Below are 21,394 nucleotides of genomic sequence, written 5' to 3' on the forward strand. Positions count from 1 at the left end.
TGGAAGGAAAAGAACATTTGGATTAAAAAACGTTTGGATTCTTTTTTAGTTGTTATCACCATCATCATCATCATCATCATTTGTTGCGGTATTTTCTTTCTTTCTATTTTCCTCTCAGCACAGAATATCTGTGGCAGTGCTATGATCGTGCACTGGTCTCTGTGCGCCACGGTTCAGACCGAGCATCTTTAAGAACAGTGCGATGATGACCCAGGCAGTCTAAGCGTTTTCACGGCGGGGGAAAATCTCGTTCGGTCGGTTCTTTCGGGGAAAATGTACTGCACTCGCACATCGGCGCAAATAACGCACCCATGAAGTTCACGAGAAGACGTTTCGCTGCATGGAATCATCGGCGTTTTTTGAGATCATGCGTATTTTAGGTGGACACGAATGACTTGGGAGGATTTGGCTTCGCAGTAACCTGCCTGCTGCAGTAGGCTATATAGCCTTGGATCAGGACTATCATAGATGTATTTGATCGATTTTGACATTTTCAGTAGGCTACAGCCTTTTTTTGACTGCAACTTGAGAAGGGGGATTTTTTGCACCCGGGAGAAACAATGCATACTGTCAGATCTGGTGAAACCCGGGATTATATATTATGATCTGTAGTTGGAATTAAATTACCTTTTTTTGTTGTTGCACCACCCCGGTTAATCTACGGGATTGATCGCCGGGGTCTGGGAGACAGACGGGGGCAGGTGCGCTTTGGAGACTCGGGGTAGTGGATTAGAAAAGGTACCTGTCTGTCTGTGGAGAGAGCTAACGCGTCATGCCGACTCGGATGTCGCGCACTACAAGAAGGCATTAAAACAAAACCTGTGGACTGGACCTGATCGGATAATATGGGTGAGTAGGCCTACAGTTTATAACTATCATAATATATAGGCGATCAGCAGCGGTATCGTGGGTTGTTGCAAAATGCACTGAGCTTGTCTTGTCCTCCTTTCACCTACCAGGACGCGACACAATGTCTCCACATTTGCCAAAATTGCATCTGAATCCGATGTTTGGATTAAATTTTGACTATAGATCTGTCTCTTTTTTTTTTAAATGCACCTTTGGTAGGCTAGTCTTGTAGTGTGGTGTTGGTCAGTTATTCTTGAAGTGGATCGAGAAGCTTGAGGGATGGATATTATTATTGCTGAAGCCTGTGTTTTAGCCCGTGAGTCGCAGAGCTGCAATGTGTATTTTCATCCATCTCCTTGCGGTATTATCAGACTAAGCATACTTTATTTAGTGTTTTGCACACACAAGCACTAATACTGTTGATCTAAATTCTAGAGGAAATCTTCATAAAATGATGCATTTCGTTTTTGTAAAGAGGGAACTTCTTTTTTTTCCTTGACGAGTTAGAGTGCCTGCATGGCTCATTGACATGGATTGGAATGCTAATCATGGTTAATCTTGGAAGCAAGTCAACTTTATAAAGCATGGCCCCGCATAATCATTGATCACCCCATAAGCTTCATATAGGCTATTATCCAATTCAATTCCCGGTGCCATTGAATACCAATAACTGTGAAGACAGTAAACATGTTTTGCTTATAGGACACTGATGCTCGTTTAAGGCAAAGCATGCTCATCTTATTCGGCCCCTGTAATCAAGAGGAAAGTCTCCAGATCATGCAATGTGCCTCGATCCCTCAATTCTCTCTTTGTATGTCTCTCTGTGTCAGAGTCATGATTGTGTGTGCGCGCTTGCTGTGCACCTTCCTTATCTCAGTTCCATGTGTGCACATCATACCCCCCCACACACACACACACACACACACACACACACCCCCCCCCCACCCACACACACACACACACACACACACACACACACACACACACACACACACACACACACACACACACACACACACACACACACACACACACACACACACACACACACACACACACACACACACACACAATGTGTTACAATACCTCCCCACCACCTTCATCCACCCTACCATCAAATGATGCTGAGATGTAGCTAAGCTAATAGGGACTTGTATATTTGATCTATTTATCTATCCCCCCCCCCCCCCCCCCCCCCCTGTTGGCTCGGCAGTTCATTTCCCCTCTTTAAATCTGCTATAGGTCCGTTATCATTTCCTGAGGTAGCCTAATCCTCCCTCGGCCATTCTTTAACTCTTCTTACACAGATGGCCAAGTTCACTGGTGGTGCTGTGCCATTAATTGTGAGACGGCATGATATATCGACCCACGGTGGGTTACTGCACCGCGTCAATATAAGCCTCAACAGCACACAAGGCTGTGTACTGTACTGTACTGTGTGTGTGTGTGTGTGTGTGTGTGTGTGTGTGTGTGTGTGTGTGTGTGTGTGTGTGTGTGTGTGTGTGTGTGTGTGTGTGTGTGTGTGTGTGTGTGTGTCTGAGCTCACTTACCGGTTATGCATCTGCTGCAAAATAGCTATGCACGGTTTGCCAATTTAACACAGAGGTTAGATAAGATGTGCGTCAGTAGATGCCATTTTATAAAGTCTACAGGTATACTGTTAATTCTGCATCAGAAAATGCACACACACACACACACACACACACACACACACACACACACACACACACACACACACACACACACACACACACACCACTTTTATCAACCATGTAGCTTCATGCTGTTGCTTACAATTGCAAGATGATTATATGGAGCTGTAGTCCCACTTATCTAGTGCGGTTTCTCACTGATTCTCTTCATAGCAGCATATATACACACTACACAGTAAAGTCCTCAGTGCTAATTTAACCCAGAGAGGGTACACAATATATATTTTGGATCCATTCTTTACATTCAGCATTAAATTAACACTGAGCATTTTACTGTGTACTTATGTTTCATGGCCCATAGCATATAAGAAAGGAGTTCTGCTATAAAGAAAATTGCATGCGAGAGAAATGGTTCTAGGGCAGAGATGTAATTGCAAGTTCATTTGGTTAATTTAAAAATAGAAAATATACATAATATATTTTTTTAAAAGCCATATTCTGATCACTAACAAACTAATCTGCAAGTGAATAGTCTCTATGAGACACTGCCCAACAACACTCCCCACAACAACAATCCCCAGTGTTCATGTATCCACTGTACATGACCACATTGGCTACATCTGTACGCTCTCTGTACATTTGTACACTCTCACCACATTGTTGTGGTGTGTAATCAATAGGGTGCACTGAACAGTGGACAGCCCCAGCCTCTTTGGCTGGATTCAGCATTCACCGGAGCCCTATAGCCAAGATGACCTTCTCCTGGCCCCACAGCCACCAGAGTCCAGCATGCATGAAATGTCAGGTGAAGGAGGGTAACAGCATACCCTATGGGGAACAGCATGCTCTGCTCGTGAAACATTTCACTTTATTTCTTTCATTTACATAGTGTCTGCGAGAGGTCGAAACCGATGCCTGGCGAACCACTTTAGAAGTCTGCGCACATTAGTAGCATAATACCCAGACATGTTAGCAGCAGGCCTCTTGGTCAGAGGAAGCTAGACATGTTCATCTAATTATCCCCCATAGCAAAAGGGTTTCGCATGGGGAAGGTTACAGACACATGGATTGGTTCAATTTTAGTTCACTATGGTCAGCTAGGGAGCCAGCACAGATTTGCATGCAGTTAGTAACTTGAATGGTTTCTGCTCGCCAACATCTGATTATAAAAGGTATGATAGTAGACTTGAATCACAGTACATACAAATAAAACAGGCAGAGTTCCATTTTTCATAGACTCTTCCAGTGGTGGAAAAAGTACTCAAATTATTTACTTAAGTAAAAGTATCAAAATGTGAAATCTGAAAAGTAACTAGTAACTAACGTTTTCAAATAATTGTAGTGGAGTAAAAGTACATTTTTTGCCTCTGAGATGTAGTGGAGTTGAAGTAAAAGTATTGGAAATTGGAAACACTCAAGTAAAGTACAAATACCTCAAAATTGTACTTAAGTACAGTAGTTAAGTAAATGTACTTAGTTACTTCCCACTACTGGACTCTTCTTCCTTCTTCTTATCATCACTTTGATTGTGGATGTTAATGTTTTTGTGGGCAGAGTCAAGTAAATGAGTGAAGTGAGAAAATGTTGGTTGCTCACTCAGTACCTTAACCACCCTATCATTGAACTATGAACATCCTTCTAAATCAGGGCTCTCTACCCTGGTCCTCAAGAACACCAAGTTCTGCTGCTTTCCTATCCTGTCAGAACTCCTAGTAATGCTGACTTATAGCATGAATTTATATATCTTTGGGCAGTTCTCCTTTATTAAGACTGCATAGCAGAGAAACAGCAAACCGAAGGCAAAGGAAGGAGGAAGGACAATGCAAAACATGTTTCTGGTTGGAATTGAACCGGGGACATTGCGATTATGTTGTAAACATAATTATGTTGCTACCTTTTATGCTTAATTGTGTCAGTACTGGTATTCTAAGACCCAGAGTATTGTTTGCTTTCCGTCCTACCAGGATCTCTAGTACTGCTGGTTTTCTTTCCTTCTAGTATCTCTTGTACTGCTGGTTTTCTATCCGATCAGGACCAGGGTATTGTTCGTTTTCTGTCCTACCAGGACCTTGAGTATTGTTGGTTTTCTATCCTACCAGGACTCTGATTATTGTTGGTTTTCTATACTCCCAGGACCTCTAGGACTGCTTGATCTCTATTCTACCAGGATTTAGTACTGCTGGTTTTCTATCATACCAGGACTCAGAATATTGTTGATCTTCTATGCAGGGTCTAAGACCAGGGTCCTATGGTTTCACAACTCTTTGCACTGGTGGTTTCAATCCTTTGCAGAGCCCAGTGGTTTCTGTTCTGGTGGAACTGTCAGTGGGAAAGACTGTTTTACATGACTCAACATTGGTGCAATGCTGTTGGTCCAACAGCCCACTATCAAATAAACGCAAAAGTTCCAAAAAACATTCCCATTGTACAAAAAGACCATTAATCTGATGCCCTAACAAAAGCCCACTGTTCCTGAAGCCCATTGCACCCATATTAACTTATTGTATTTTGATGTGCCAATGCGAAGATACTGTTTATAAAATGCTTGCTTTTTAGTGTGCCATTCTAAAAATGTCAAGGCTTTAAAATAAATTAAGAGTGTGCCATTCTAAAAATGTCAAGGCTTTAAAATAAATTAAGATAATTCAATTAAAATGAGCAAAATACAATATGCCACGTGAGTCACCAACCCATTGAAATTCCTCAGTGAGGCAGACATCTTCCACTAATCTCTATTGTCAAGCTTTGGCACCATGATTATTACGTAGCAGCCTACTAATTCACATGAATAGGAGGTGCAATGTTAAAAGCACTTGTGAGAATGTCATTTCTGCTTCCCCCAAAAAATATAAACTTTATTGAATTTAGTGGTAGTGTACTTAATTGGAGTAGAGTGTGTAGGCTAATACCAATCTAAAATAACAGAATTTGAACGTAAGCATACTGCACAGGCAGAAAGGGAATTATTTGGGATTGAATGTTGATAAGCAAAGAGTATTCTTTAATGTTATTTGTATTTATACTTAACATGATCTGATATGAAACACTTTTACCATAGCCAGCACTTTTACCTTAGCACTGGGTATACTCTTAGTTGCTTGTTTTAGAAGAGAATGCACTTAAGACTTCTGGTGATTAGTAGTTTCGTTCCCTACCTATGTTGAATGCACTTATTGTAAGTCGCTTTGGATAAAAGCGTCTGCTAAATGACTGTAATGTAATGTAATATAATGTAATGTAATGTAATGTATGAAAACAGCAAATTAACACACTGAAGTTAGATAAAAATGTAGCCTAATTGGAGACTGACATTTTGAGGAAAAATTAACACCTTAGAAATGAGCTTCACAAAGGTGGTATTGGCGATGTCACGAATGTAACTATATTTTAGCCAAGACTAAAGCACCACGACGCACAACATGGCAGTGCATCTCCGCCCCCTCTGCCGATTCAGGACCCTGGACAGTGCTGGTGTTGTCAACTCAAACAACTCCAGTGCAGTGGTGGAAAAAGTACTCAAATTCATTACTTATAAGTTAAGTAAAAGTACCAATACTGCAATATAAAAATACTCGTAAAAGTCCAGAATTCTAAATTTACTTGAGAAAAAGTACAAAAGTATTGGCATCAAAATGTACTTAAAGCAGGGATTGACACTAACACCTGCCCACCTGCCCGGGGCAGGTAAATAAAATGGTAGGGCAGGTGAAGTTTGCTATCTGGTTGCCCCACAGGCAGGTGCACATGTTGTCTCTCCAGCTCTTTTTATTAAACAGAAAATGCCTTTTCGAGTCAGGATACCAATTTTATCGAATCAGGACAGAGAACTCAGACAGGATACAGATTAAACAAGTGAAATAGGAAGTGATGACACAAAGAAAGGAGCATGTAAAATTGGAACTGGAACATTATAAAAATGAAGCTGATAAATGGGTACTCTCTCCTGATTGGCTGAAATGGTGTCACCTAACTGGAAATTTATTTTCTGTCTATCAAAGAGCTGGAGAGACAGAGAGACCCCTGTTACTGAACAAACACTCTATAGCAATGAGTACTATCAGAATATAGAGCTTTAACCCATAACAAAACCCTTTTTGTTATAACCAAAAAATATCACTTACCCTACCTTCAACCCATAGTCATATTCATAATAAGTAGGTCGGGAGATGGCTTATTGTCGGTATCAGCCGAGTAACACGCGGGAGTCTGTCCCCGTTACTATGCGCTAGACCCCTGGGAGATGGATTGCTGAGGTGGAGCGCCACACCTATCCTCAGCTCCCAGTACTTACCGCACGACTTACCGCACCCAAGCCGTGCTACTCATGCGCTGAGTTGGCGGTGCCCGGGATCGAACCCATGACCTTGTGGTCTGAAGGCGAGAGCTCTACCGACTGAGCTACCCGGACACATATTCATTCATATTCATAGCTATTTAGATATTTGGCATTTATATTGAGGTATGACATTTTTTATCGTGCAGCCCCATAATTCGCAAGTAGAAAGTAAAAAAAAAGTGTTTAATTGAATGGTAATTCAAATTTAACCTATCATTTTATAAAGGACGATTTACTTTTCGGGCAAGTGGGCAAGACCTCTGGGCAAGTAGAAAATGACCTGTACTTGCCCGACGGGCATGTGCCTCTGAGACCTTAGTGTCAACCCCTGCTTAAAGTATCAAAAGTAAAAGTACTAAATATTTGAAAATAGCCTATGTATAAAATAGGGCTGAAGTGGTTAATGTATGGTTCATCAATTTATATCTGAAAAGTAACTAGTAACTAAAGTTTAAAATAATTGTAGTGGAGTAAAAGTACAATATTTGCCTCTGAGATGTAGTGGAGTAGAAGTAAAAGTATGGGAAATTGGAAATACTCAAGTAAAGTCTGGTCTGGTACATTTGGGATCCAAGCTGTTTTAATATATTAGGTAAACCAGGTAAACCTAAAACGTCATGTTAAATTAAACATTGTAATCCACTTTATCATTGCACTTCTAAAAATAGTCAATAAATACATTGCTTTTGTGTGTATAGCACATTGATTTCTTACCGGCACATGCCCACGCGAATATCCTCTGGAGTGCAAATGTCTTTTGGCAAATTTTGGCATCCATCCGGCCTTGCTACAGAGTATGTTCATAATGCAGAATCAGACCAGGATAGAGTCGTGAAAGGGACACAGGCTGAATCAGTGCGCCGCTGGATGAGGGGGCTGATTGGCTATTCTCCCTCCCTCCCTCCGCCCGGGTGGAACTGTCTCTCCACTAGGGGAAATCAGGAATCAGACAACAGGGCAGAAACAAAACATACATTCAGTGTGTGGGCGAGTGCGTGTGTGCATGTGTGTGTGTGTGTGTGTGTGTGCATGTGTGTGTGCGCGTGCACACGTGCATCTTTGCATCTGAGCACACGTGTATCAGTGAATTAGAAGAATACATGATGATGAGCGGTCCAGGACATTGCAGTGGTGGAAAAAGTACTCAGATATTTTACTTAAGTAAAAGTAGCAATAACACAATGTAGAAGTACTCTGTTACAAGTAAAAGGCCTATGTTCAGAATGTTACTTGAGTAAAAGTACAAAAGTATTGGCATCAAAATATACTTAAAGGTACCAAAAGTAAAAGTACTGAAATGTTTGAAAATAGCAGATATACAAGCTCACAACACGTCGCGATGTGACGCGTTGTGAGCGATGTGAGCGATGCGACGCGTTGTGAGCTTGTAGATCGGCTATTTTCAAATAGCCTAGGTATAAAATAGGGCTAAAGTGGTAAATGTGTGTTTGATAATGTAATAATTTATATCTGTAAAGTAACTAAAGTTTTCAAATCATTGTAGCAGAGTAAAAGTACAATATTTGCCTCTGAGATGTAGTGGAGTAGAAGTAAAAGTACTGATAAAATCAAAAAGTGGAAAAAGCGGCACTCCAAAATAAATACTGCAAGAGTGTGGCTCAGTTTCTCATTTTATTGCGAGAACGCTAACGCGTTTCGGCTGCAGCCTTCCTCAGAGCAGATTAAAGAGTCCTGATAATTGGAAACACTCCAGTAAACTAAAAGTACCTCAAAATTGTACTTAAGTACAGTACTTGAGTAAATGTTACTTAGTTACACCGCCGGATACCCGGAGACAATGGCTTCCAAATGACTGTTGAAATAGGCTCTGACTTGGCAGGTATTACCATCAGCTCAAAGATAATTGTAGACTAATAGGATGGCTTAAGCTGATCTGGGGACGTCCTCCCCTGTGCGTTAGGCTCCCGTCCAGAATCTGAGTGGCATTCCTGAGTCTGGTATAGCAGTTTTGTCAATGACAGGCAGCAAATAGCAACGAGCCACTTGTGCGCGCTCAAAGTGCACCGGTTACCGAGTCCATTTGCCAAGTTATTAAGCTACGTTTGGTTTTATTTTAGGTCGGCCGTAAAGTGCACTTCCCCGGCCCCCCTATATGTGTTAGCACTTAAAGGCAGAAGTAGCCATCTTCATATAGCAAGGGCAGTTGGGATGACTGCTACAGTATGGAGCCATATGTTTTTAAGCAGATGCAACCTCGTTTTGACTTAGTTTTTTACATTCTTTCTTTCTTTCTTTTCCCTTTATTTATTCAGGGAAGCCCGTTGAGAGCAAGCTCTCTTTTCCAAGGACGCCCTGATGACAGCATATAAAATACAATACATACATAATGAAAAACAATAACAAACATTTGAATCATATTACAGTGTCACAGATGCAAATAAACATAGAGTTACATGAAGCAGGTGCAATCACTATGCAGTGTGTCCTGGAGAAGCACCCCAAATGTCTCAATTGAGACCAATCGCACCAGTTTCAGAGAATCCTGAAGTTTGTTCCATTTGTGTGGAGCATAATACATGAAAGCAGTCTTTCCTTGTTCACTGCTCTTACGAGGACTGGTATATCTAATGTGGGTTTGTGAACGTGTTGAATGACCTGTAACCATAGGTTTCAGAAGCGAGGATAGGTACAAAGGAAGCTTAGAATCATCATTTAAATATTACCTACATAAAAGTAAATGTATCTCCAGAGATATATTATCTGTCATAGAGGGAGGGAAAATGGTAAAGATGAGGAAAAAAGTGGGTCGCTTTGATAGAGAGAAATAATCAAAAAAAAATGAAGAATGAAAGCGTGGGAGTAAAAATAGAAAACAACACACAAAGGTGGAAGGGTGAGGATGATTAGCCTGGGACCAGACAAATCTGCGAGTGCAAACAAAAATTGCAATCTGGGATTTGGGTCTGGCACCGCTCCATAGAGAATCCATTTCCTGCTCCAGAAGACGTGGGTAACCAATCAGGGCCCAGTATTCGAATATGGGAGACTGTGATTGGTAGTTGGTTGTAGGTCTAACCAATTGCGTCGAGGACCATTGTTTTGATCCCGCCCCTTGGGAAGAAAAACTTCCTCATGGAAGCACCAGACTCATATCCACGCAGTGATATAGTCTAGCTACGCCAGGCTAGAGGATGATAGCCCATGACTATCATAATGAATAAAAAGCAGCGCTTGCCGCTTGGACTGGGGGCACGGTTGCCAGATCTGCTTATTATAATTTCCCCGCAATATTCTATTTGAAAATAGCCGATCTACAAGCTCAAAACGCGTCGTATCGCGACGCGTTGTGAGCTTGTAGATCTGCTATTTTCAAATAGCTGATGTATATGTTAAAGTGCTCATGTGGCCCATAGTCGCTTCTTTTGGGCTGGTTTTCCTAGACCTGGTTGCTTGTTTCTCTCACAGAATCTGGCAACACTGACTGGGGGGGAAAAAGAAAATAAACTGCTGAAGGCCAGACATTTCAAGGAGAAATCTAACTAACATATAGTGGCAATCGGCTGGAACGTGCAATGGAGGAGGAATATCTCATCTGGGCAGATATGATAAAAGCACCATAATGATGAAAAAAGGGAATGGGAGGTATAAGAGGCTATGGAGACTTGGAGCCCAATGACTGACACCTCCAAGGGTAACCCGTGCTCCTCTGTGAATAAGATTAGAGCGATACCAAGAAAGGAGATGGCTTTCGGAGGCATTAGGGCACGAAGCGCTCATTAACCCTTTAAGACCGGGAACGCGTCTGTGTGTCATTTCTTTGGGCTATTCAAAAATAGCAGATCTACAAGCTCATAGCGCTATGAGCTTGTATATCTGCTATTTTTAAATTCGAAATCAAAAAATGACACACAGATGCGTTCCCGGTCTGAATTAATTCAGACCGGGTTAAGCCACATACGGTACAGTGTCGGTTAACCCTTGATTTATACGTGGTCATGCGCCGGTGTAATGCCCTGAAAAAAAAAGGCGATCTACAAGCTCACATTATGTCACTCTGCGACACGTTGTAAGAGCTTGTAGAACGGCTATTTTTGGCGCACGGCACCGCTGCACAAGTAAGTATATAAATTACCCTTTAGAAGGGGGAAGGGGCACGGTGGCGCAGTAGGTAGCGCTGTCGCCTCACAGCTAGAAGGTCCTGGGTTCAATTCCCGCCGGGGACGCTGTGGGCGCTGGGGGCGTGTTCTCTCCTCCGCGTCATCAGTGCCCATACCCTAGGTGGGGTTGGTGAAAGGGCCTTTCTGTGTGGAGTTTGCATGTTCTCCCCGTGTCTCCTAGGGTAGTTAATACCCTCACAAAAACATGCAGTAATCCTGGTCACTATACTGCCTCCCCCTGGTCAGCCAGGGCGCCTGATGGAGGGGAAAGGAACTGGTTGGAATAACGTGTTCCTTCCACGCGCTACGTCTAACCAGGGAACCTCCCCCCTGTCGGGTGATAAGAAGCGGCCTGCTTGCTCCTCATGCATTGAAGGAGGCATGAGCTTCAGCTTGGGCTCTCCCTAGGCTGGCAGAGGGAGAGTAGCGCCCAGGATTACATAGGCAATTGGCACTGGGTGAAAAAATATGGGTTACAAAAATCGTGGGATAAAAATTATAAAAAAAGAAGAAAAAAAAAAAAAAAAAAAAAAAAAAAAAAAGGGGGAAGGGGGTCGGCTCTCGGCAGGGGGTGTCTAAAAATGAAGGAGACAACATAATGTCACTTTCATTTAAACAAGCCTTTTATGCACGTGGCGAGTGGTGATGTGTGTGCGTGTGTGTGTGTCTGTGTGTGTCTTTTCGCCCAGAACATGATTTAAGCACACATAGAACTCGGCATAAACATTGTAATCGAGTTTAACGGCCCACACATTCAGTTCCGCAAATCCACAAATTGCGCTCCATGCAACTGCAATAGAAGCCCATGGCACATTACACATGGGGCATTATTATGCCACATTCAATTGTTAGTATTCAGCATAGCTGTCTCCACCTGTTTTTTGTTTTGTTTTATTGTTTGTTTGTTTTGTAGTTTTTCCCCCTTTTCTCCTACTCACCATTCCGTGCCTCTGAGGCCAACACACGTTGCTGAGGCATGGTTTGCAAACTTCTGCTACTAACTGTACAAACAAATTGACTCCGTGTCCAGAGAGGCTCCGTTTCTTGATCAGCATCTTCGTCTCGGTTGTATTCGTATGAAAATATAGCGAGTGTGGGATACAAGACAAGACCAAAAAAAACAAAAAAGAAACATGATTGATGTATCTTCTGGTATAATCAATAGCACTCTCAAATTATCTGCACAGTCCCGTGGTTCTCTCCATCTGTAACTGATTCTTCTGAAAAACGAAGAGGAAAAGTACACACACACACGCGCGCACACACACACACACACACACACACACACACACACACACACACACACACACACACACACACACACACACACACACGCACGCACAGAATAACCATATGGGATCAGCAGATGCTTGGCAAGCAACAAAATGGCTATGTTAGATAACATATGCTCCTTGATGATGCTCAGCCAACCTATGTCAAGGAATTACTTCTGACAAAGACAGTACCAAGATTACAAAAAAAAATGAGAAAAAAGATACACCAATTGACTAACACACAATTTCTGCAATAAATCTACAAGCGTCCTCAAAGCCTTTTTCTGGTTTACTCGCTCATTGCATCTCAACGCTGTTGCAGACATCATTAACCGTCCATTGTATCACTGCCTCCAAATTTAGGATGTTTTTACATGCACCACAACACAGTACCAGATACATTCTGGTCGAGTTAAGGACTCTAAGGAGGTCCAAGATGGCACCTGCCAGCCAATCATGTCGAGTAAACATGCATGGACTTCTCCAACCCTGACAGATCAGTCGTATCTGTCATAACAGAAGTATGGATGTACCAATGTCTAACAATGGTTCAAACCTTATTTTAATAGGCTCTATGCACAGCAGCCATATTGGGAATGAATTGGGCCCCTTCCTTACTTGCTTACAGGTGTTACCAATAATACTAATTAAGGCTCTGTTCCATTTAGTGTGGCATAGTGGTTGTCTTATTTTCAAGGACCCCCATAACTCTGAGAGTGTACGAATTTGTACACTCTCAGAGTTACACACCCACCATAAGGGGCCATTTGGGAACCAAAATGGAGTGTTTCTAGTGAGCCAACATGCACGATATCAGCTCCTGACCAGAATGGAACAGAGCCTTCATTAGTATCATTGGTAACACCTGTGAAGGAAGTAAGAAGAGGCCCAATTTCTTTCCAATATGGCTGTGCTCAAAATATTGAATATCAGAATACATATCGGTGAATCCCAATTGTACTGATATGATATGCCAATGTGTTGTTAATCGTTTAAAAAAAGACAAAAAAAATGTCTGCATGTCCTACATACTGTCCTACATACTGGTAGATCCCTCTGTACTGTAAGAAGACTGCGGAGAGGACCAATGAACAATGGTAATGAAACTAAAGCTAGCCCCTGACTCTATCAAAACCCCATATTTAGAAGATTTATTTTGGCTTTATCTTTTGGCATCATGTGTATCGTATCGGCAAACATATGGTAAAAGTATCGCATCGTGTCTCCTGTATCGGGATACGTACCGTATCGTTTCGCGAGATACCTGCCAGTACCAAGCCTAATTTCCTTCAGAGATAAAGAAAAATAAATCCTCAAGAAGTGAATCCCCCACCCTACAGTACCACACACACCACCCCCCACCCCGATGCTAGAAGGAGATCAATGCATCTTAATGACAGAACATTAGTGGCTTTGTAAAGGGGAACGATTTTAATGGAAACAACTCTGTCTCACCTCGGACAAGGCGTGATATCATGGTGGGGTACAGGTCTACCAACCATTCAAGTTCATTTGTTCCCAGCAGTGTATGGTACTGTACAGCATCACAGTGAGATAAGAGCTTGAACACAGGAGTGTTGGAAAGTAACTCATTACATTTACTCAAGAACTGTACTTGAGTATTTCCAAATTTCAATACTTTTACTTCTACTCCATTACATCTCAGAGGCAAATATTGTACTTTCACTCCACTACAATTATTTGAAAACTTTAGTAATCAGTTACTTACTACAGTAGATTTGAATTATTATTACAAAACATACATTAACCACTTTGGCTATTTGAAAATACCATCTTTTGGCTATTTGAAAACACCATCTACAAGCTCACAACATGAGCTTGTAGATCTGTTATTTTCAAAAGGTTTTAATATATTTTATACACAATGAATAATTTTTGTACTATTTGTATATTTTGATGCCAATACTTTTGTACTTTTACTCAAGTAGGCTAAGTTTTTATTACCGGACTTTTACTTGTAACAGAGTATTTATACATTGCAGTATTGATACTTTTACTTAAAGGGATACTTCACTTTAGGGCCGGGGAAACATTTAAAAAATATATTAAAAATAAATGAAAAAAGTTATGGAAAATTCATGGCCCCCTCACGCATTAGAGTGTCCTACTAATGTGTGAGGGGGCCTTTATTTTGCCATAACTTCTTTAATTTTTTTTTATATATATTTTTAATGTTTATTTTATGTGAAAGTGAAGTATCCCTTTAAGTAAACATTAAATGACTTCCCCCCCCCCTCTACAACACAGTGACTTGTGCATCACAGATATTCGCTAGCTCTCAAGTGCAACCTTTGTTTAGCACAGACATAGGCTGTCCACCCCGCTGCTTGTTGTCAGCAGAGATATGTTGTTTTTAATGTTCTGTGTACAGACTAGCTTTATTACTTCTGTTTAAAACAGAGGTGATACCACTAGATCAATAAAAAATCTAGACTGTGGAATCTGGAATAATAGGTCAATAGTACCATATATAATACAGCTGACATGGTTACATTAGCAATGACCATGTATGGTATCATTTAGTACAGATTACATGCTGACACAGAGAATAGCATGGAGGAGTCAGCTCAGCTGTTAGATGGACAGCTGTAGCTTAGTTAGAATTAGCACATTTATGTGAAGAGTGGCTGACTAGACATTCAATGAGATTGAATTGGAAGGCCAACACATACACAATTTGCCAATCTATACATTTCTGCCACCATAAGGCCAACTATGGCCGAAACGTTGTACCATGTAAGTTTTTCTGTGTTTTAAAGTAAACTAAACACTTAGGAGCAATGCTGTTGTGCGGACTTTTATTCTTTTGAATTTTCATGTAATTCACTCTCACGTCACGGACACACGCACACATGCTTAAACGCCTACAGCTTTGTATCAGGCATGTACTGGTAAACATCCAGTGGCGGAAAGTAATTAAGTGCATTTAGTCAAATACTGTACTTAAGTACACTTTTTAGGTACTTTTACTTTACTTGAGTATATCCATTCTTCAATTTTTATACTTGTACTCCACTACAACAACAACAAGCAAATATTATGCTTTTTACTCCAATACAATTATTTGACAGCTTTAGTTACTAGTTACTTATTTAGTTTATTAATTACAAAATATACTGTTCTCTCTCAACTTAGTTTGTACCCTTCTAGTGGTTGGCTGAGGTATTGCAGTTATCTTCCTACATTATTGCCAAGCAAACATTTTATTGGCTGCTGCAGTCACATGGCATTTGTCACAGCTGTTAGCCATAAGCAATTAGCCTGTGTTGTTGGCCTCTAGCTCTACTGTATGCAGTGAGCTCAGTGAAATGTTTGTTCAGAATCAGCACAACTCAACCTTGTTTTTCCTGCTTTTATATGCCCAAGAAGTTCCTCGCTTGTAAGTTCATTTACAGAGTGCAAGAGTCATATTGTGTAGTTCATTTGGTTAAAACACATTGTTGTCAATTCATAGTGTTTGTACGAATGTTAAAATGCTAATTTGTCCCAGTAGAGTTTATATTGCATAGATGCATACATATTTACATAATGTATTCAGTACATACTGACTGTATTTTATTTGAGTTATTAAAGCCAAGTTATACAGATTTTTTTCCTGTATAAACATCAGATTTCCTTTTTCTGATGTTTGTATTTCAGTTTTACAAAATGAATGCCTTGGAGAGGAAACAGTAAACAGTCAACTTTACTCAAGCTTATGTCTTTTTCTTCAAGGCTTGTTCGCTACCTGTTAATTTGTGTTCAGACAAACAATGAGAGCAGGACATATATGTTAAAGGTGTAGTTCACCCAAAATACATCTTTTGAGTACCTTTCTTTGGTACTGTAAGTATATTGATGCCAATACTTTTGTACTTTTACTTAAGTAATATTTCAAATACAGGACTTTTGCTTGCCGTTTTTGTTCCACCACTGCACACAGTGTGTCTTGGGCAGTGAAAATAAATGTGCGAGTTGCAAGTGGATGGATATTGATATTCAAACAAAAGGGCACCCATGTGGGCAGAGTGGGAATTATACAATGACGGTCAGGGCAAAGTGCACGTTAGGCTGGTAATTACCGTTTTGGACGTTTTTTAATGACAAATACTGGGAAAATATAATTCTCTCTCTCACACACACACACACACACGCACACGCACACACACACACACCCCTGTCACAGACACACACACACCTGTCACAGACACACTTTCGCACAGGAGGGCAATACACAGCATTACGAAGATCAAGAGATTGGCACAAGAAGTTCTGTGTAGTAATGACAAGCAGGTCAAATGCAAGCTGTGTAACATCGAGTTGTGCTATTCCAAATCAACAATGCACATGCATTTGAAGATGAAGCATCCAACAGAGATGACCTAAAGAGATTTCACAACAGCACGCATCACGTGCAGGTGGAACCACATCATTAATCCCAAAGATGGATACACAGTATACAGTACATGATCCTGTCACATAAAATGACACCACTCCAACTGAAAAATCTATATGAGGAGACTGCACAACATCTCCACAAAAGTTTGTAGGCTAATCAAGTGTCCCAAAGCTGCATGACTCTAACCAGGCGACTCTAACCAGGCGCACTCAAACACTCGCCACTGAATATTATGTTGCCTATGTGAGTAGCTTACAGTATATTTTGATTTATTGCCAGCCAGCTGAGCCAATCAACGTGATAAAGGATTATTCTGAAGAGCCTATTTTTGTGCTGTACCCTTTCATTGCTTGTTATTCTGAAGAAAATTTGTTCCTATTAAAACAATGCTGCAATCATGCATCATTATGCACTCACGCCAAGCACACAAACACATTGGCTTTTTGTTAAGTTTTTGTTTTGTTTTTCATACCAGATGTAATTCAATTGGGGCGTGGAACAAAATACTTAAAAGACGAGGTGTGTGTGTGTGTGTGTGTGTGTGTGTGTGTGTGTGTGTGTGTGTGTGTGTGTGTGTGTGTGTGTGTGTGTGTGTGTGTGTGTGTGTCATTAGGACCTTAGGACTGGCGTTTATTTCTTGAAATTAGCTGGCATGTTCCTCTTTCTTGAGACAGGCAGGGCGGCTACAGGTACTGAGCTCTATATTGTGTACAGAATATTGTATGGTCCTTGCTTCCTGTGTTCCTGTCCTGTTGTTGTGTGTTGAGGACGTGAGCCTCTTGCCCTGATTGGAGTGAGGCGGGTAGTTGAAACGTTCAACTAACTTTAAGTTTAAGAAATTATCTTATCCACTTTAGACACCCCCCTCAACCTGTTGTTTTTACCTAATTTGGGGGGTCAAAGTCTTAATTAGGGGGGTTAGAACTTGAACCATGAGCCTTGAGGTGAAACAAACTTTCTTCTGAAAACAATCATTGCCATAGAGTGTTTGTGCTGTGTAACAGGGGTCTCCCCGTCTCCAGCTTTTTAATGAACAGAAAACACATTTCCAGGCGTGTCACCAATTCCATGCAATCAAGAAAGAGAACCCATTTATCAGTTTAAAATGTATATTGTTCCAATTCCAATTTGTCAGCCCATTTCTTTGTTTTAGCACTCCCAATTTCCCTGGATCAAATTGGTAAATTGGCACTAAAAAGCAAGAAGAGGTGCTTTTTTCTTGATACAGTTTTTTTCTTGAAAAAAGCACCTCTGAAAATTATGGTAGCTTTTTCATAAATCAGAGCTATGTAAAATCTTTAACTAGGCACTTTTATGGTAATTGTGTTAAGCACGGAATTCAACGTTGCATAATGGTACATATCAATGTTTTTTATGTGTTCCATGATGTTAAGCTCCCCTAAATTTATCAGCAGAGGACATTTTCAAGGCAAGGTGGGTTGTGGGGGGAAATCATATTTTCTTCAGTTGCTTACCAGGCATACTGAACTTCCCAATAAGCAACAATACTGTAGGTAGAGGAGAAGAAAAGTTTTAATTGGTGCTGTTTAATAACCTCTTTCCCCTTTCTTTTCCCCTCTCCCTCTTCCTTCCTATATATAGGCTCTGCCAGGCGGCGGCGCTGGCTGGTGGTGCCACTGCTGATGCAGGTGTGGCTGGCGGCGACTCCATCTCTGAGCGAGCGCCCGTGCCCCAAGAGCTGTCGCTGCGACGGGAAGATCGTCTACTGCGAGTCCAGCGCCTTTCGCGATGTCCCCAAGAACCTCTCAGGAGGCTGCCAGGGCCTCTCCTTACGCTACAACAGCCTGGCGAGTCTCAGAGCGGGTCAGTTTGTGGGCCTCAACCAGCTCATCTGGCTCTACCTGGACCACAACTACATCTCCTCCGTGGACGGAATGGCCTTCCAAGGAGTCCGCAGGCTCAAAGAGTTAATCCTGAGCTCTAACAAAATCACTTCGCTCCACAACACCACATTCCACCCGGTGCCCAACTTGCGTAATCTGGACCTATCGTACAACAAGCTGGCGGCGCTGCAGGTAGGGCAGTTCCAGGGCCTGCGCAAACTTCTCAGCCTTCACATGCGCTCCAACTCCCTGAAGAGCATCCCCGTGCGTCTGTTCCAAGACTGCAGAAACCTGGAGTTCCTAGACCTGGGCTACAACCGCCTGCGCAGCATCACCCGGAACGCTTTCTCGGGTCTCGTGAAGCTCACCGAGCTGCACCTGGAGCACAACCAGTTCTCCAAGATCAACTTCTCTCACTTCCCCCGCCTCTACAACCTGGGAGCGCTGTACCTGCAGTGGAATCGCATCCGCTCCATGAGCCAGGGCCTGACCTGGACGTGGACCTCCGTCCACAAGCTGGATCTGTCCGGGAACGACCTAACGGAAGTGGACGCCGTGGTGTACCAATGCCTGCCCAACCTCCAGACCCTCAACCTGGATTCTAACAAGCTCACCAACGTCTCCCAGGAAGCGGTAGCCGCTTGGATCTCTCTGACTACCATAAGCTTGGCTGGGAACGTGTGGGATTGCGGTCCCGCCATCTGCCCTCTCGTGTCCTGGCTGAGAAACTTCCGAGGAGTAAAGGAGACCACTATGATCTGTGCTTCGCCCAAGGAATCCCAGGGCGAGAAAGTTATGGATGCCGTTGAAGCGCATGGTGTTTGCCGCTCGACCGCGGTCACGACGTTTGCCGTAAGCGTTCCTCCGACTCCATCCAGCATCCCCGCCCAGACCGAACGTCGTCCGGTCACTCCCGCCTCGCCCACTTGGCCTGGAAAGAAAGGGGAAGGCTTCCTCGGAGGAGGCCCCACCTCTCCACCGGTCACCCTGCCCGTGGCGCCTCCAGAGCACGACTTGGAGCCCGTGTCCTTTCACAAGATCGTGGCCGGGAGCGTCGCCCTTTTCCTGTCCGTGGCCATGATCCTGTTGGTGATCTACGTGTCCTGGAAGCGCTACCCCAGCAGCGTCAAGCAGCTGCAGGAGCACTCGGCCGCCGCCCGCAAACGCCGCAAGAAAGCTCGGGAGACGGAACGCACCTTGAGCTCTCCCCTGCAGGAGTACTATGTGGACTACAAGCCCACCAATTCGGAGGCCATGGACGTGCTTGTCAATGGGACCGGACCCTGCACCTACACCATCTCAGGCTCCCGAGAATGCGAGGTATGACTCACAACACCATCCACCACCACCCCCTCCTACACAAAACTCTGTCCACAGCGATGCAACCCGAGGTAATTACTGTGTGTTTTACACTGCCTTTCGATAGAAGTCTGTGACTTGATCTCGTAGCCTCTCTTTTTTGGGGGGGGGAGTACACAGGGTTTGTTATGGGATGGAGCAGAGTAGATTTTAATGTTTCTCTCTGTGTAATGAGCTACTTTAGCGGTTGGTTTCAGAGAAAAGTTAGTTTATTCACTTATGATGATGATATACCCTCATCTCTACTGTGAAAACAATTGTGGTCGAAGCACACACATACACAAGACCGATTACTGCACACTTCCTATTCTGCATAATCTTGCCCATGTAAACTATGCTGCTGGCTTTGTTTGGGAAAATAATGTTTTGCTTGTTTAGATACTGTTTTTATTTATATATTCAGCTGCTTGCATATCACAGTGGCTTGGTGCTTTGTGTTTATTCTCCACTTCTATTCACTGCCTGATGAGCTATATTGTGTGGGGAGAAAACAGTCGAATGGTTAGAAGATTCCCTCCTGGACAGTGGGAGTGCATACTAATGGACCTTCCTGTCACAGAATAGAGATTCCGCCTGTGCAGATGGCTTCGTATTTTTCACGACATAGCTGATAGCTGTAATTCAGTGTAATTATAGGAAAATACTTGACACTCATCATGCACCTATGGTAAAGTACATGCTTTTAGAGGCTTTTCTTCCTTCTACCATCCGCTTACTTCAGGTGTAATGTGTACATTAACCAAACAGGCTTGAATTATCTTTAATGGGCAATTTGGCTGATATTTATGAGCTGGTTTCTTTTGTTCTATTGTGAGGACATAGCTCACTCAGCAGTGGAAAATCACTGCCATCCTACATGACGTGCTGGCAACCTGTGGCAGCAATTTTCTAGAACTGAGAAAGAGAGCGAGAGAGCTCTCAACACACAGAAGGCATTGGGAAGTGTTATGACACACTGTCACCTCCTCACAATACAGTAGGTAACAATCTGCAAAGATGTCCTTTAACATAGACACATGCACACAAACGGCAATATGTGTTTGTTTGTTTGTTTGCACACACACACACACACACACACACACACACACACACACGCACACGCACGCACGCTAGCCACACACATGCACACAAGCGCACACACACACACACACACACACAATGCTCTTTTCTTTTGAAATGGCTTGGACTGGGCAGGTGAATTACTTCAAAACAGCTTTGTGGGAACACCATTGTCCCTCTTCCTTTCAGCAGCTGCACTGCTGTGTACATGACATGCAGCACCAACATTCGCTCTCCTGCAGAATTGTCTTTTCTGTATATTTTGTAATCTTCACCTCGCCCCATGCAGGTGTGGAAGGCTCATTTTAAAATGGACTACAATTCAAATACATTTTGTAATCATTACATTTATTACAGGAAATACAGTTTTTGTATTACAAAAATAGACTAAATCCAAATCGTTTTATCAAAGCAATAGTTGTGACACCTTGCATTTTAGATATTAAAATAAATCCCAAAATAACTTGATGCAAATAATGCAACACAAAGCAACACATGTTGTAT

At 42.4% G+C, this 21,394-nt stretch overlaps 1 protein-coding gene across 1 annotated transcript in view; it reads left to right on the forward strand.

Annotated features, from left to right (window-relative positions):
* Positions 1–2,156: 2,156 nt before the first annotated feature.
* Positions 2,157–21,394, forward strand: part of LOC308078877 (leucine-rich repeat transmembrane neuronal protein 4) — a gene marked incomplete at both ends in the record, with an annotated part of 195,521 nt that continues 176,283 nt past the window's right edge. The window contains 3 exons of the mRNA XM_080420220.1: positions 2,157–2,220; positions 3,182–3,316; positions 18,231–19,792. Of these exons, the coding sequence (XP_080276346.1) occupies positions 2,157–2,220; positions 3,182–3,316; positions 18,231–19,792 (1,761 nt within the window). The remainder of the gene's footprint in view (positions 2,221–3,181; positions 3,317–18,230; positions 19,793–21,394) is intronic.

Source organism: Gymnoscopelus braueri, assembly GCF_963280865.1.
Source record: "Gymnoscopelus braueri genome assembly, chromosome: 22".
Lineage (NCBI taxonomy): Eukaryota > Metazoa > Chordata > Actinopteri > Myctophiformes > Myctophidae > Gymnoscopelus > Gymnoscopelus braueri.